Source organism: Bidens hawaiensis, unplaced genomic scaffold, assembly GCF_021521415.1.
Source record: "Bidens hawaiensis isolate Kalapana, Puna unplaced genomic scaffold, B.hawaiensis_p1.1 tig00029598_1, whole genome shotgun sequence".
In the NCBI taxonomy this organism is placed as follows: Eukaryota; Viridiplantae; Streptophyta; class Magnoliopsida; order Asterales; family Asteraceae; genus Bidens; species Bidens hawaiensis.
This window is the reverse complement of record NW_027505156.1, coordinates 215,375-232,405: the sequence shown is the minus strand read 5'-3', so window position 1 is coordinate 232,405 and position 17,031 is coordinate 215,375. Positions and strand designations below refer to the sequence as shown.

The 17,031-nt window shown below is 37.3% G+C and overlaps 2 protein-coding genes across 2 annotated transcripts; both read right to left on the bottom strand.

The window, feature by feature from the left end:
• Positions 1-5,190: 5,190 nt before the first annotated feature.
• LOC143611131 (phosphoinositide phospholipase C 2-like) lies at positions 5,191-8,941 on the bottom strand. The gene is made up of 7 exons (XM_077085418.1): positions 8,593-8,941; positions 6,816-7,012; positions 6,586-6,721; positions 6,280-6,507; positions 5,833-6,047; positions 5,427-5,544; positions 5,191-5,355 (listed from the first exon to the last, which is right to left on the bottom strand). The coding sequence occupies exons 1-7, from the start codon at positions 8,893-8,895 to the stop codon at positions 5,191-5,193; spliced, it is 1,362 nt and encodes a 453-aa protein (XP_076941533.1). The 5' UTR covers positions 8,896-8,941.
• A 4,776-nt stretch (positions 8,942-13,717) lies between these two features.
• LOC143611120 (uncharacterized) lies at positions 13,718-16,926 on the bottom strand. The gene is made up of 7 exons (XM_077085410.1): positions 16,617-16,926; positions 15,548-15,619; positions 15,329-15,396; positions 15,112-15,259; positions 14,933-15,016; positions 14,747-14,842; positions 13,718-13,955 (listed from the first exon to the last, which is right to left on the bottom strand). The coding sequence occupies exons 1-7, from the start codon at positions 16,836-16,838 to the stop codon at positions 13,950-13,952; spliced, it is 696 nt and encodes a 231-aa protein (XP_076941525.1). The 5' UTR covers positions 16,839-16,926; the 3' UTR covers positions 13,718-13,949.
• Positions 16,927-17,031: the final 105 nt, after the last annotated feature.

Genomic DNA, 17,031 nt, shown 5'->3' with positions numbered 1-17,031 from the left:
CTGGTGGAGAGTATGCATCAAAATGTGTGTGTTTTAAAATCATAATACCACCCTTCTCCCATAAAAAGAGTTACCTGATTAAAGCATATAGAGCATTAATTAGTTAAAGATCATTACAATAAATATCATACATACTTAACTTTTGTTAATTGTATTTTAGTTAGGGTTTTAGCCCATATTGTTGGTTAAAGCCCATGGGCCTTTTATGGGCTGTTAGCTAGGGTTTAGTTGTGTATATATAGATGTAGTTGCTTATGTATTCAACACACCTTCAAGTAATATACATTACTTTACTACAACCATTTCTTTACATGGTATCAGAGCTACGGCTCTCGATCCAAACCCTAGCCGCCACTTAATCTGAACCGAACCTCCTGTCCAGATCTCGAAATCTTTTTTCGAGACATATTCCGCCGTCACCGCCTCTCTCACTTCACCACCAACCTCCGATCAGCAAACCCTAAAATTCCGACGCCGATCCGCCGCCGCACGCGCCCCCCACGCGCCGCCTCTGCTCCGCCACTGCCCTCCACGCGCCGCCGCGTGACGGCGCGTGATCCGCCCTCCGGCCGCCGTCCTTTTTTCAGGTTACTTATTTTTTGCTTCCGCACCACCCCTGTGTTGTTAGTTTTTTCAATTCGGGACCTTTTAGTTTTCTGTCTCAGTTCGCGTGTGTATTCGTTCGAATAAGAAACTTTCAGATCCAATGGCTGATAAAAAGGCTTCAGAAACTCAGATTGCTCCAGGTATTATTAATTATTCAGCTGTTCTTCGCATTCCGGTCAAACTTGACTCAAAAAATTGGGGTTCGTGGAGTCTCTTTGTCCAAAAGGGTCTTGAAAGTATGGACAAAGACGATCATCTCACTAAACCACCCCCGGACCCGATTACCAAAGAATGGAAAATTGATGATAGCTGAATCTTAATGGCCCTATGGAATGCTATGGATACACAAATCCTTACTATTGCTCAAAACTTTTCCACCGTAAAGGAAATGTGGGATCACCTCTCTTCATCCTTTTCGGCTAAGGAGTCTATCTCTCATGCTTATTCTGTGGTTCAAGCCTATGGTCGGGTGGCCGAGCAAGGTGATTCTACATTTACCGACTATTTCACACGATTCTGCAAACTCCGAGATGAGCTTCGCACTATGTTTCCACCCACTACTGATTTGAAGATTCAGGAGGAGCGAAACGCCAAGATGGATGTCATGACCTTCATTGTCGGAATCTCGCCCAAGTATTCAAGCGCCCGACCCCTACTGTTGAGCAACTCCGCTGCCACATCTTCAGTTGCATCAACCTTTCACCTGTTGCGGGAAATGTATGGTCCTGGTGCAACTCTATCTCCTACTGATACATCGGCTATGTATACATCTACTGGTCGGAGGTACTGGTCGAGGTTCTCATATGACCCACAAAAAGGGTATTGGACGGCGCGGTGGTCTTGTTTGTCACTATTGCAAGGAACCAGGTCATACGAAATGGGACTGCCCGAACCGCCCTCCTGGAAGTCAGCCACCTCCTCGTCCCAAAGCTCGTTTGGCTGCCGCTGGTGAGACTTCAGGTCCAACCGCCACTCCCTCCTACACAGTTAGCGAAGAAGACTATTGTCGTCTCCAGCAGCTTCTAGCCTCTCAGACTCCTGCTCCTGTTCCTGCCCCATGTGCCAATACGGCCGATTCAGGTACACTTCCTAGCCCTTCTTCATCTTGGATTATTGATTCGGGTGCCACTCATCACATGACTGGGAACTCGGGTATTCTGTCCAACCTTAATAAAATCTCCCACCAACCTGTTCGACTGGCTGATGGGTCTTCCTGTCCTGGGGGTTGGATCCATTAACACCTCATCCAACTTAAACCTCTCGTCTATTCTATATGTTCCTAAATTTCCCGATAACCTTTGTTCGGTAAGCCAACTTACTAACAACACAATTGCTCTGCTAAATTTTATCCTACTCACTGTATCTTTCAGGAACTAGGGACGAACCGTCTAATTGGCACAGGTTTTGAATCTGGAGGCCTCTACCGCTTAATCTTCCCGTCAGGTCCTACATGTTCTACAGCAACTGCCTCAGTCAAGGAGGACCACTGTCGGTTAGGTCATCCCTCTACAACGGTTATGAGGCAAATGCGTCCAGATTTACCACTTTCGTCTTTTAATTTTCATTGTGAGTCGTGTCAACTTGGTAAACATACCAGACGTCCCTATCCCCCTAGAGTGTCTAATCGAGTCAGTTTTTGTTTTGAACTTTTGCATTCTGATGTATGGGGGCCATGCCCTACCAAATCTACTTTGGGTTTTGAATATTTTGTTAGCTTTATTGATGACTATTCTCGCACTACTTGGATTTATTTGATGAAATCTCGTAGTGAAATTTTTTCCATATTTCAAGAATTTAATGCTTATGTTCAAAACCAATTGAACACCACCATTAAAACTTTCCGATCCGATAATGCTAAGGAATATTTTTCCACCGACTTTTCTTCGTACTTGAAAAACAACGGTATTATTCATGAATCATCATGTGCATATAAATCTCAACAAAATGGTGTGTCCGAACGCAAAAATCGTCACCTATTGGATGTTGCTCGCACACTCATGATCCAATCACGTGTCCCTCATCGTTTTTGGGGAGATGCCGTTCTCACAGCTGCATATCTGATTAACCGTATGCCCACACCCGTTCTTCACGGTAAAACACCGTTTTCTGTACTATGTCCCACTGGTACTCCTTTTCCTCTCGCACCTAAAGTCTTTGGTTGCGTTGCCTATGTTCATGACCATCGTCCGAAAACAATCAAACTTGATCCCCGAGCCCTTCGTTGTATCTTTGTTGGTTACTCACGGGTTCAAAAAGGGTATTGGTGCTATAGCCCTTCTCTTCACCGATACTTTACTAGTGCCGATGTCACTTTTAATGAGCCCTGTCCTTACTTTCCTGAGTGTTCCACTCCTGTTCCTGACCCATTTCCTGACCTCGATATACCCACATCTCCCTTCATCCCCACCATTCCTGTGTCAGTTCCTTCTACCGATCCAATCTCCTCTGATTCTGACCCACCGACAGAATCTCCGCCACTGCTTTTCACATATGCTAGGCGAGGTAGGGGTCAAACATCAGCGACTCTTGAATCACACCCTGGCCACGACCCCGAAATACCCTCCGATACTCCGCCTACATCTGAGCAATCCACACCTCTCACTACTACATCCTTACCCGATCCACCAACCTCTGACACACTTGTTTATGATCCTCCTGGTGCCCCACTTCCCGATATACCTATTTCCTTTCGCAAGGAACCCCGGACATGTACTCGTTACCCAGTTCAGGACTATGTTGCCTACACCCACCTATCTCCTGAATCTCATGCGTACACCACTACCCTTGATTCCTACCCGATTCCCAAAAATGTGACGAGCGCTCTCGCTCACCCAGGATGGAGACAGGCTATGGAAGATGAAATTGGGCCTCTAAAGTCCAATCATACATGGGATCTTGAAACACTTCCTAAAGGGAAGCGTATTGTTGGTTGTCGTTGGGTGTTTACGGTTAAACTACACCCGGATGGCTCCCTACACCGCTTAAAGGCTCGGTTGGTTGCAAAAGGGTATTCTCAGGCATATGGCATTGATTACGATGAAACTTTCTATCCGGTTGCTAAAATGCCATCTGTCCGTATTTGCATCGCTCTTGCTGCCATTAATCATTGGCCGCTCCACCAGCTTGATGTCAAGAACGCCTTTCTTAATGGTGTTCTTGAGGAGGAGGTATATATGGAGCAGCCCCCAGGATTCGTCGTTGAGGAGGAGGCCTCGAAAGTTTGTAGACTACGTCGTTCTCTATATGGTCTTAAACAGTCTCCCAGGGCATGGTTTGGTCAATTCTCTAGTGTCATGGGACAGTTTGGGATGACTCAGAGTGCCTACGATCACTCTGTCTTCTTTAGACACCAGAAAGAGAAGAGGATTATCGTAGTTGTTTATGTGGATGATATTATAATCACAGGTGATGACGAGGTCGGGATTTCCGAACTCAAGTAGTTTCTTCAGTCTCAGTTTCAGGTCAGCGACTCAGGTCGATTGAGGTATTTCCTTGGCATAGAAGTATCCCGCTCTCCACAAGGAATACTTCTCTCCCAACGAAAGTATGTTCTTGATATGTTAACTGAATGTGGCTTACTGGGTTGTAAACCTGTTGATACCCCAATGCTTCCTACAAAGAAACTCCTCCCAAAAGAAGGAGATCCAATGAAAGATCCTGAGCGATACAGACGACTGGTTGGTAAACTTAATTATTTAACCGTCACACGACCGGATATCTCCTTTACTGTCAGTGTTCTGAGCCAATTTATGGCTACACCATACACCGGTCACTGGGATGCTGCCCTTCGTGTCTTAAGATATCTTAAGACCTCACCTGGCTTGGGTATATTATACTCAGATCAGGGTCATTGTCGTGTAGGTGCCTTCACGGAAGAAGGAGATGGTCGGATATCAGGGTTCTCAGATGCAGATTGGGCAGGTTGTCCAATTTCTCGACGATCTACCGCCGGATATTGTGTGTTTGTTGGAGGAAACCTTGTATCATGGAAGAGTAAGAAGCAACACACGGTTTCCCGGTCGAGTGCCGAATCGGAGTATAGAGCCATGGCAGATGTAACATCAGAGATGACATGGGTTCGTCGTCTTCTCAGAGAGCTCGGGGTTGTTTCTAATGACTTGATGAGGTTATACTGTGATAATTAGTCAGCTATTCACATAGCCAAGAATCAAGTATTTCATGAGAGGACAAAACATATTGAGGTCGACTGCCACCTTATCAGAGATCGGGTAGTAGGCACACAAATTGATCCTCCTTCCATTCAACCAGTTCATGTGAAGACAAATTTCCAGCTAGCAGACATTCTAACTAAACCGCTCCGGAAAGCTCAGATAGATTTTATTTGTAACAAGTTGGGCATGATTAACATCTATGCTCCAACTTGAGGAGGAGTGTTAATTGTATTTTAGTTAGGGTTTTAGCCCATATTGTTGGTTAAAGCCCATGGGCCTTTTATGGGCTGTTAGCTAGGGTTTAGTTGTGTATATATAGATGTAGTTGCTTATGTATTCAACACACCTTCAAGTAATAAACATTACTTTACTACAACCATTTCTTTACAACTTTTAACTGTTTTAAGTTAAGTTAACTTAAATTACGTGCCTTTAATTTCATTTTGACCGGTTGTTTGACTCTGGGGTCAAAGATCTCGTTACCGCCGGTCAACAAAAAATCAGGCTTTTTAACATATCCACAGCCCCCGTTTCCTCTGAACATTCCTTGCATTAACCATAGTGATCTTCCATACCCCTGCCACGCCACATGAAGCATAAACATACAAGGAATTATATATTTTGTGAGATTAGAGATTAGTGTGCAACCTGCATGTTGAATGCAACCATTTGAGCTCCATGCATCCACCCGATTAATGGGTTGTAATTAGACGAGTCGAACCGTATTCCTTTAGGATACACCCTCAAAATATTTCTCTGGGTGAATCTAGAAAATGGCAGCTGTTAGCACCCAATGATTTATTAATTATAAATTAACAAAAAGATTTTGAACCAAATTCTTTATTTTGTGACAACTACTTTTTCGGCCCAAAAACTTCAAGTTTAAATGAAAAAACTGAAAACCCAAAACCAAACTGAACCCACACCAGAAAACAAAAACTGAACAATTTTCTAAAACTCACAAACCGAAAGGTCCTTGGTTAAGTTGAGCCCAAAACTGACCCATACAAACCCCTAACCCGTTTAGTTAAACATGTAAGCTTGAAGCCAATACCTGACAATCTGTGGCCCATGAGTTTTTGCTGCCTTCTCTAACTCGTGTTCACTTAAGCTAAGACGTCTTACTTTATCGGGTTCCACTTTCAACCAATCATCTAAACCACCCTTTCCCTTCCCAGCATGGATGGCAATCAAACTCCTGTATTCAGGTGCCACATCAGCAGAGTGTAGATCATCATCTCCGTCTGAATCATCTGAATCCGAATAATCCTGCAAGAACACGTTAGTACTTAGTACAGCTTGAAACTAATCTAAATATAATCATATGTTTCATTTACATCTTAACTTACTAAATTAAATGATTTACGAGGTTTTATGCATTAGAGAAACACTTAGGGAAAATTAAAGAGTCCTCGGTATGGTATGAATGAGTGTTAGTATTTCCAGTTAAGTGTCTGTGAAATGACTAAAACACCCTTACAATAAAACAATGTTAATGTACCTTATTATCATCACGAGGGTCTGGAATTTCACCGCCCCAAGCTCCTATAGACGGATCCTTCTCCTTTGACTCGTTTCCATTTTCCTCATTTTTCTTGCCTTTAAGATACTCTTTGGGCGGTTTAGTAGATATGATGACCCGTTTTTTAAGAGACTCGGGTGATGGGAATTCATCTAAACATTCTTTGTTAGAAGTATACAGCATGTCTCCAAATATGTGATGAACCATCTATGATTTTAGTCACATCAATATTAACAATGAAACTAACTCCAGATGTCAATCCATTGATCCAAAATACAAAATTACCTCTGCCACTTTAGCTTGAAGATCTGTGGTAAGATGGTCTTCTAAAGTAATCACAACAGGGTAATCAGATGCAGTGAAAGCATTAATCTTGATAGACTTAAGACATGTAGCAAGTTCGACAGGTGTGGTCAATGTCCTATAATGCACAGCATAAAGATCAAATAATGTAGATATATTATATATACAATGCATCAATATAAAGTATAATATATGTAAAACAAGATTTTTACATTCCATGAAGGACGAGCACGTCGTCTTTTTCTGAATTAGGCCATATATCTAACTCAATGACTCTTACACCTCTCTCTAGTGCTTCAATGATGGGAACATCACTACAGTCACTACTAAGTTGATTCCCGATTAGATATGAGTTGTGGCCAGTATATATAAAATAATGAGACAGTGGAGCACTCATATCTTGGTGAACCTGGAGAATAACAGAAGATTATTTTGATAGTATTACATATAATGTACTACATTCTATGCAGACTACGTGTTTGCAAATATTTGGAGTCTAGCATCTATATACAGTTATAAAAATTGGATTATCAAGTAATAAAACCAAATTCATAAGCACAAGCATACAACAAGAAACTTTCAGTCCGAAGTCCAGACAATCAACAACTGCTGATATAACCAATTTGTAATTCCTGACAACTTGGGTTACTGAACAAACCAGAATCATTAACTAGCAAAAACAATTGTGTGTTTGTGTATATATATGTTCTTGAATAAATTGTGCTACAGAACACTATAAACAAACTTAATTAAAAAAACAAGCTGAAATAGAGTAGATTCATAACTGTTAAATATTACTCAAACATGCCATAATCTTCTCTTTCTGGAAACAAGAAGCTACAGTTCTAAAGGCAATTCATAAGCACAGGTGCACAACAAGAAACTTTCAATGATAAATCAACAATCACAACAACTGATATAACCAATTCATAATTCCTGACAACTCAGATTACTAAATTAATCAAAATTACTACCTAGCAAACGCCATTATGTTTTTGTGTACACGTATGAAGTGTGCTACAGAGGTATATTCAAGTCAATTAGATAAGAAGCTGAAATAGTGTAGATTCATACGAAGTAATACTCAGAACATGCAGCAGTTCTAAGCTGGTGCCAAACATTGTCTCTTTTATAAGCTGGAAGTTCATTAATATGATTGATCAAAACAAGAAGCTACAGTTTTAATCTGGTGCAAAGTTTCAGTGCTTGTTTTCAAGATTTTATACCCAAACGATATGTTCGCAAATGTCTACAAGCAAGGAGTTGGAAAAAAATGGTGCACAACAAGAAACTTTCAATGGTAAATCAACAACTACTGATATACCCAATTCATGATTCCTGACCACTCAGATTACTCAACTAATCAGAATTATATATAGACTAGCAAATGCAATTACGTGTTTGTGTGTATATATGCATGAAGCGTGCAACAGAATTCATTATGCATAAGAAGATGAAATAGTACTATAGATTTATAAAAAAAAGTAATAAGTAATACTTAAACATGCAGCAACCACCTCTTTCTAGATAAATTAGATATAGTTCTAATCCGGTGCCAAACCTTTTCTCTTTTGTTCGTAATTCCGGACCATATTCACAAGTCGGTGAATATGGAAGGACCTACGTTGACAAGTCAGTCAAGTTGGTTTAGCTTCCTAATTGTAATATGATTATTATGGTAATGTATATGTCACCAAATTACAGTTCGATTATAAATATAGGGCTTGGTTTTGAGTCCGTTTTCTCTTGCAATAATAAAGTATCTGATCGATCCTATTCCTTATCTTTTATGAGTTGGAATTAATTTGATTATATCAAATTAAGGTTGATATCACATTCTAGTACTTGTTATCAAGTTTTAATTATATTAAGAACTAAATAATATGTTACATGACTAAATTCAAACTCAATTTACATAAACAATAGCTCAACCACAATAAACCTAACCAACAGAACCTCAAATTACATAAACACGAGCTCGAAAGTTACCGAATGAGGCGATAGAACCGGCACGGACGAGGCGAGAAGGTATCTGAAGAATCCGTCGAGGTTGAAACCCTTGCGATGGTACATAATAGGCGCATTATGCGTAATAATGGCTTGAGCTTCCTGAACGGTGGCCTTGTCCTCTTTCTGTACGTCAATGAGAAACTGCTGGAGGCGTTCGGCGGTCATGTAATCGTTAACAGCGTACTTATCGAACACCGTTTTTATTCCGGCGGGTGCCACGGCCACCGGGATCCGGAACCGCCGTCTGAAACAGAAGCATACTGTGTACGTTTGCTTAGACATTGGTGGTGGTGAATTGAATTACAATTTGATTGAAGGTGTATATATATAATTATATATATATGCGATTGGTTGATGTGATGGATTTGAATCGACGACGGAGGAGCTACGTGCCGACGGTGGGTTGACGGTTGAGATCGTTGGGATGCATATTTACAACTAACTGACTTGGTGGGACCCACAGATGGTTCGAGTGGGCATGCAACTGTTAACGTGTTTAACCATCTCCATCGTGTATTTAAAGTTGGTGTGGGTTTGTGTATAGTCGGTAGATGTTGACATTCACATTGTGATATAAATTATTGCGTGTGAGGTTTTTTTAATGATTTTTGAAATTAATTTTAACTTTTTTTATGTGATTTTTTTTTATTTTTTTAGTGTTTTGATTGATTAGATTTTTAATATTTTTATTCTCCATGTGATGATGTGAATAAGCCAACAACCCAATCCTTGGAACATAATATAGCCCATCAGGTGACAAAGATTCAACATCGAGGTGCCAGACTAGGAGTTGTTATCGGATCAGGTTTTGAAATATTCGAATTGGACTATTTGGGTTGGGCATTTTTTAATAGAATTTGAATTCGAACACATGAGATGGATCATTTCATGGGCACGTTGATTCCATCACTCCAGGTATACCTAGCAAAACATATATGTCTGAGTAGGCAAGACAACAGACGGAGTAACAAATCATAATGGATTAATGGGCGGATCAAGATAAGTTTGTTTACAAGTTAAACAATCATTTCTGTTTAGGTCAGAACGTACTTTGACAAAAATGGATACGGAGTCAAAACGGATCATAAAAAAAATGGTGGATTTGATTCGGGTCGCCTTTGACTTTCAATAAAACTGTTGTTTTTCAAACAACAAAAAAACTTATAATAAAATATAGATGCATCTAGGATTTTTTTGTTGATTTAGGTGATTTGTAAAAAGTGTTTTTAGGTGGTTGACTATAATTTAAGTAGTTTTAGATAATCTCTATCTGAGATAGTGGATTACCACTACACGCAAACATACATTCCACATGTTTCTCCATGTCATCTGATTGTTCGACAAGCATTGTCCACGTCAATAGTGTGTGACATGTGGAATCCTCTATTTGAGATAGCGGATTACAGGATTACATAAACTCATTTTACCCAACATCTACCATCGGGCATTTTACCTCCCGGACACGTGTCACAACCCCAGGAATCCTCTATCTCAAATAGAGGATTCCACATGTCACACACCGTTGACGTGGAAAACGTTTGTCGAACCGATATTGCGTGTACTGATAATCCGCTATCTCAAATAGAGGATTACCTAAAACCACTTAAATTATAGTCAAACACCTAAAAACACTCTTTTTTTTCACAAGTCACCAATAAATTCTGCACCTGGCGTGCAAATAAGAGAAACCCAATACTAAACGAACTGACCCATTGGAACTAAATAGACAATGCCATCAATAATAAGTCACACCACCAAAGTTCCTAACCCAATACTAAACTCTCCATTAGGCGTTCCAAATACAATGGCTAACACTTCATCTCTCTAAATCCCAATTGACATTATTGACTTCAGATGTTAAACAAGTTACTCATCAACTTCATAAATTTTATGGATGTGACCCAGTGCTACAAAACTGCAAAAATAATGTCTAAACTGAAATCATCTTAACATTTTTTTTTAACTAAATTTTATTAATAAAAAACATCAACTAGCAAGAAAGTAGCCGGGCAAAAGCAGAACCACTAGACAACCGTGATTGGGTTTAGAAGGCAAGCCATCCACTCAATGTTTTATCTTATGATTTATATACACAAACCAATAATAAGAATAACTTAAAGTCATTATATTTTAATTGATTATCGGTTGGAATTCAAACGAACAAGACGACTAGGGACAACCATAAACACTGAGAATGTTAGACCATGTGTAGTCATAAAGCCTCATCCCCAGGCATTATGCGACACGTGACGCCCAGTCAGAGTTATGGTTTTATACAAAAATAGAGTGTAGTCATAAAGTCTCCACAAAAATAGAGTGTTGACTTGTTTCCCCTTACTAATAACTTCGCCCGTCTAGCCCCTAAGAGTACAAAAAAAAATACTAATAACAATATAAACTCAAATCAGCTTAAAGTTAAACATAATAGAGTTAAACATAATAGCCTGGGCCATATAATAACGCCAAGATATTTTTTCTGTTAAGTTATATATGCCAAGATATCATGGATTTATGTCACATAATATTAAAATTGTCTAACCTGTCCTGAACTCCTGATGAGACCATCAGATGTAAATGCATTATTAAATGTAGCATAGATAGCTACTATACATAAAATACAACATCTTATCCACTTGTGTATTTATAGGCCTATAAAGGAACCAGACATACACGAATGAGACATATTTAGTGTTTGTTTATTTAAATTTAACTGCACAAACGATTGAACAAGTAACCACGGTTTCTGTTCGTGTTTATTTATATCCGCTTGTAAATAATATAAACAAACACTTTATGAACGTAATGAACATAACTGAACATATATGCATGAATATTAACAAACACAAGTAAGTGAACACCGATTAAAAGAAAACGTGAGCATCAACCTATACTAAATTATAATAGACAATATGCAATTTTATAAATTAGACTAAATCGTAACGGCCTAGAAATTTAGATTAACATGTAAACGAACATAAATGAACAAAGTTAAACAAACGTAAACTAACGAACATAAATGAATGTGAGTGAACGAACATAATGAGTTTAAGTGAACGAGCGCAAACAAATGATGACAAACATAAACGAGCGAACGAAACATATGTTCATGTTTGTTCATCATCGTCCGTTTATTGAATAAAATAAATGCTTGAAGAACAACTTACGAATAGTCACGAAGTGTTCGGTTTTCACATGTGTATTTCATCAAATACATTTTTATTTCATTCTAGGTTATTGTATTCCAAATTAACTTTAGCAAAATGACACCAAATGCCTCTACATAGTTAAACTATGTTTGTAAGTAGGGGTGTTAATCGGGTCAACTTGATCGGGTTTCGGGTTAATCGGGTCGGGTTAGTCGGGTTTTCCTTAAAAAATATCTAACCGCGACCCGACCCTATTAAGGTTCGGGTTAGTCAAGTTCGGGCTATTCGGGTTTCAGGTTAGTCGGGTTGGATAAGTCGGGTTAATCGGGTTAACCGTGTTACTTTATAATTTTAAGTTGTTTTTTGTGTTTGTAACTTATAGGTTGCGAAATTTCTCATTTCACTCGATTTTCAAATTATTTTACAAGTAATTGTCTTATAAATCATATATAGACCTGTAAACGAATCGAATCGACATGAATAAAGACATGTCCGTGTTCGTTCATTTTACTTTTAAACAAACACGACAATTAATCGAACAAATATTTGTGTTCATGTTTGTTAGTTAAAAACTAAACATGTTCTTGTTCGTTTATTTAAAATCTAAACGAATAGTTCACAACCATAATTAAACAAAGATAAATGAACATGAAGGAGCATATATGCACATACATAAACGAACACAAATATACATAAACAAACATAACTCATCTATAAAGCTTATAATATTGCCTTTATGGTGCTTATTTCACCATTTCATTATTGTATTTAAAGTTAAGTATCACCACCAATCGGGTTATTCGGATTAACCCGAAACCCGACCCTATTAATAATTCGGATTCGGGTCGGGTTAATCGGGTTCGGGTATTTTGAACACCCCTATTTGTAAGTCTATATATAAATAGTATCTTGGTTTTCGTTGATAAATAATATCCTAAAAACAAAGTTCATAATCTCAATAATATCCTTGGATTCCATGATCTAATATTGATATCCCCGTATTCCTTCAATGATTCTTTATGATAGATGTTCCAACCATGAACACATCATGTCATGAATTCGCTACTCGACATTCATCCAAGTTGCGTCTTTTTATTTTAGATCGAGCGTATAATTAGTGGTATTGGGTTTATGAGAACTACCACGGACATCTCAAATCTATTTTGGAACTTGTGAAATCTTAATTCAGATTTTTTGTATAAACTTTCATTGGTATAACCTTTGACTATATATTTATAACAAAAATAATATAAATAGTTTATATAATTCATGTACAAATATACATATTTCGGGAAAAGTTAACGTACAAATTAAATTAATGTGCTAACCGTAAGAAACAAGTAATGTAATTATATTTATAAGTAGTGTAATTGTATAATTACATCATAGTTTAATTACACTATACTGTAATTACACTATATTATAATTACACTATGTTGTATATATAATTACATGACTTGATGTTGTATATTATAATTTCACAAATAACACGTTAATTTAATTTTGTATGATCTAAACCCAACATATTTATTCTTTTAACTTTATGTGAGACAAATTTTAAAAATTTTTCAAAAGTTTCTTCAATAAATATATAAATTGGTATCCCACATGATGAATAAAAAAATACATATATATAAACTTAAAATATTTAAATACTGAGAAATCAAATGACACCTGGAGTGATAAATTGAGCGGGTCAGGTAGGTCAGATTCGGATAGCAGGTAAAAGAATAATGAGTGTTAAAATTAGTTGGGTCGACCCACAAACACATTTTTCAACTTCTATTCTTTTTTTTATTTTCACATTTAGTTGGTATGTGTAAATTATTATTATTATAAATGCTATATTATTACAAAACTAAACTTACTTATTATATAAAGCAATTAGTTAGTTTTATGCCTTTGGATGCACCTAACATCATTTCTAACCCATTTGACTCAAATTGTCACATAATCACTAATTGCAAGAAAGACCATTGACTCATCAATATTCACAATTTACATAAGATGGCATCAAGTGAATCAGTTGATTCAAGATTCAGAAAAGAGAAATACATCTTTACATTTCGGTTTTCGAGTTTTCTAGCCTTTGATTGTTGCAAGTGCTCCAAACGCACTCAGCTTCATGGCATTGGAACCACTAATCAAGAAGCACGAGGATATACAAAACAGCTTTCCTGATTACTGTTATCAAACCTGAAATAAAGAACAGTTTGTTTGATTTCATGTCACGGTCCTAAACCGCATTTTTTAAGACCCAATAAAGATTAATGACAAATGTGACACAATATTAAGAGGGTAGGCCGGAAAATGAACCGAACGAACACAAACGTGGCTCGTACTTGTTCATTTAACTTTAACTGAACAAACAAACGGCCATGTACAACTAAACAAACGGATTTTCTGGTTCATGTTCGTTCTTTAAGAAAATAAACGTGTTCGAGTTCAATTAATGTTCGTTTTTTAATATTCTAAACGAACAATTCACAAACATAAGTGAACACATACCTAAAGACTAAAGTACACATATTCCCAACTTAAAGTTAAAAATACAATTATCATTACATTCAATAGTTCAAGAATAAACAAAGATATCCAAATAAAGGTTTTTCAAATACAATATTCAAATTGAATTTTAAAATAATATCAGTAATAAATATATTTGAACTAATACTTAAATAAACAAACATAATTGAGTGGATAAACGAACGGATATAAACGAATGTAAATGAATGAACATAAATGAACAAACGAGACACGTGTTCATGTTCGTTCGTTTAATTAAATGAACAAAAAGCCAGTGTTCATGTTTGTTTGTTTATTAAATAAAAAGGTAATGCTCATGCTCATCTGTTTATTAAATGAATGAACTTCCCGCCAAACGATTCACTAAACATTCGGTTCGATTTTACTTTATTACCCTTTTTATTAGATATGAAAAAAAAATGTATGAAACTAAGAACTAAGAACTGAAGTGACTCACTAACCTGCCTTCTCCTTTGCCTTAATATCATTATCCATGAACGGCCCACCACATAACATGGAAGTAGTATACCGACCAGTTGAAGAACAGAAACCTGAAACTGCAGTTCATGTACAGCATGCATTACATTAAGTCAACCAAAAAAAGTCAATAACTGAAGACAATAAGTCAACCAAAAACATCAACTTACATTAAAGAACTTTGATGATTCTGGCAGCATCCCGAGGTCTCTAGTGACCAACAAAGCTTGGCGGATCAACAATATTATCATCAGCTACACATTTAAGCAAACAATATTAAAGTTTATAACTTTATACGACATTTCATGAAACTCATGACATGGCACATATTGTTCAGTTGTTCGCTTACAATTAGAGCCATGAACCGAAGGTAAGCAATGCTATTATTACTTGCCACACCATATTCTTCATAATCCGGTTCAAGAAACTGGTTTTCAGCAGTAGCAAAAGCCAGAAAATGAGCATCCCGGAGGTCGATTTGCGGGCCCCACGCATGCCTAACAAAGATAATAAAAATAACATTAGAAAATGATCACATCTTTGTTAAATCTTTGTAGCAAATTCACCTGATATCAATAGTCATGACATCTGGATTGGTTCTTGCAGGTGGAAGAGCATAATCAGGTGAATAAACCTATCAAAAAAGCAAAAAATACATCAACATCAACATCAACATAAACATAAACATAATAATAATAATAATAATAATAATAATAATAAACATAATAATAATAAACATAATAATAATAATAATGTAGCAAATTATTAAAAAAAAATCAGCAAACCTGATTGCAAATTTCACAGGTTATATCTCCTTTCTTATTACACCATTTCTGAATGCATTTTCTATGAGCAAACTGCAACCAACAAATTCAAATTTTTAATCAAAGCAATCATGGCAATGGGGTCATAAATTATGTACTGTAATGTAGTACAAGTACATCTTCATCTAGCACAAGTGTACAACCAAACTTATTGCTTTAACAAGATCAAAATATCTGAACCAAACATGGTCCCACCAGTCCAATCCACATACATGATCACACTTTAACATCATCCAAACATCTTAAATCTCAAACCCATCAACCAAAATATACTACTGGATGTGATCTTCATACACCACCCAAATGCTAACTGTACATGCCTATACAATCAGTATAGGCCAAGTATGACTGACAAGTGTACGGAGGGGACAAAAAAACAGCTTTTTTTAGCCTATCAACCAAAATATACAAACTGGATGTGATCTTCATACACCACCCTCATTTTGACTGTACATGCCTATACGATCAGTATAGGCCAAGCATGACTGACAAGTGTACGGATGGAACAAAAAAACAGCTTTTTCAGCCTATACGGTCCGTATAGGTCTTCAACTGCTCATATAGAGCCTGATACAAACTGACACAACTCAGGTCCTATACGAACTGTAGCCCTATACGACCCGTATATGAAAATCTTTTCTCTATACAATAAGTCAATAACCAACTCAAATTTCAAAATCCCTAATTTCAAACCCCAAATTAACAAATTACGGGATGTGATCTTCATACACCACCCAAATGTTGTCTGGATAGGTCTATACGAGCCGTAGAGACCATATGGGTAAAAAAACAACTTTTTCAGCCTATACGGCCCGCATAGCCTTCAACTGCTCATATAGAGTCCTGTACAACCTGTATAGCCTATACCCCTATATGCCCGGTGTAAGCAAAAAATTGGTGTGTGAAGATCCTTTGCCTATACAATAACCAACTCTAATTTCAAAATACCTAATTTCAAACAAATTACAAAAATTAGATAAAAAATTGGTAAAAAAATAAATATATTGGGGGAAATGAAATTAGATTAAACCTTGAGGGTGCCATTACAAGCACAAGGAGCCTCCAATTCATGTTCATCATCTTCTTCTTGACAAATCCTACACTCTCTAGTAACCTTAGAACAGCCTTCACCAACTTTAGTCTGTAAATTGGTGTTAAAATTGGTGGTTTTTTGCAGCATTTGGATTGTTTCGGAAATCAATTGGTGGGTCTGGGTAGAATTGGTGTGATGGATGCAGGATGATGCAGTCATGGGTTGGTTTGTTGAGTGTGAATAAAACACGCAGTAACACACACAGTTGGTGTGAATAATATGAAGAAGAAGCAGAGAGAATAATAATAATAATCAGGGAAATGTTTTTGAGACTGGAAATGAGGGGAGTGGGGAGAGAGAGTGGGTTTTGTTTTCAAAAGTGGAGGTCCTGAAATTACTAAACTACCCATGC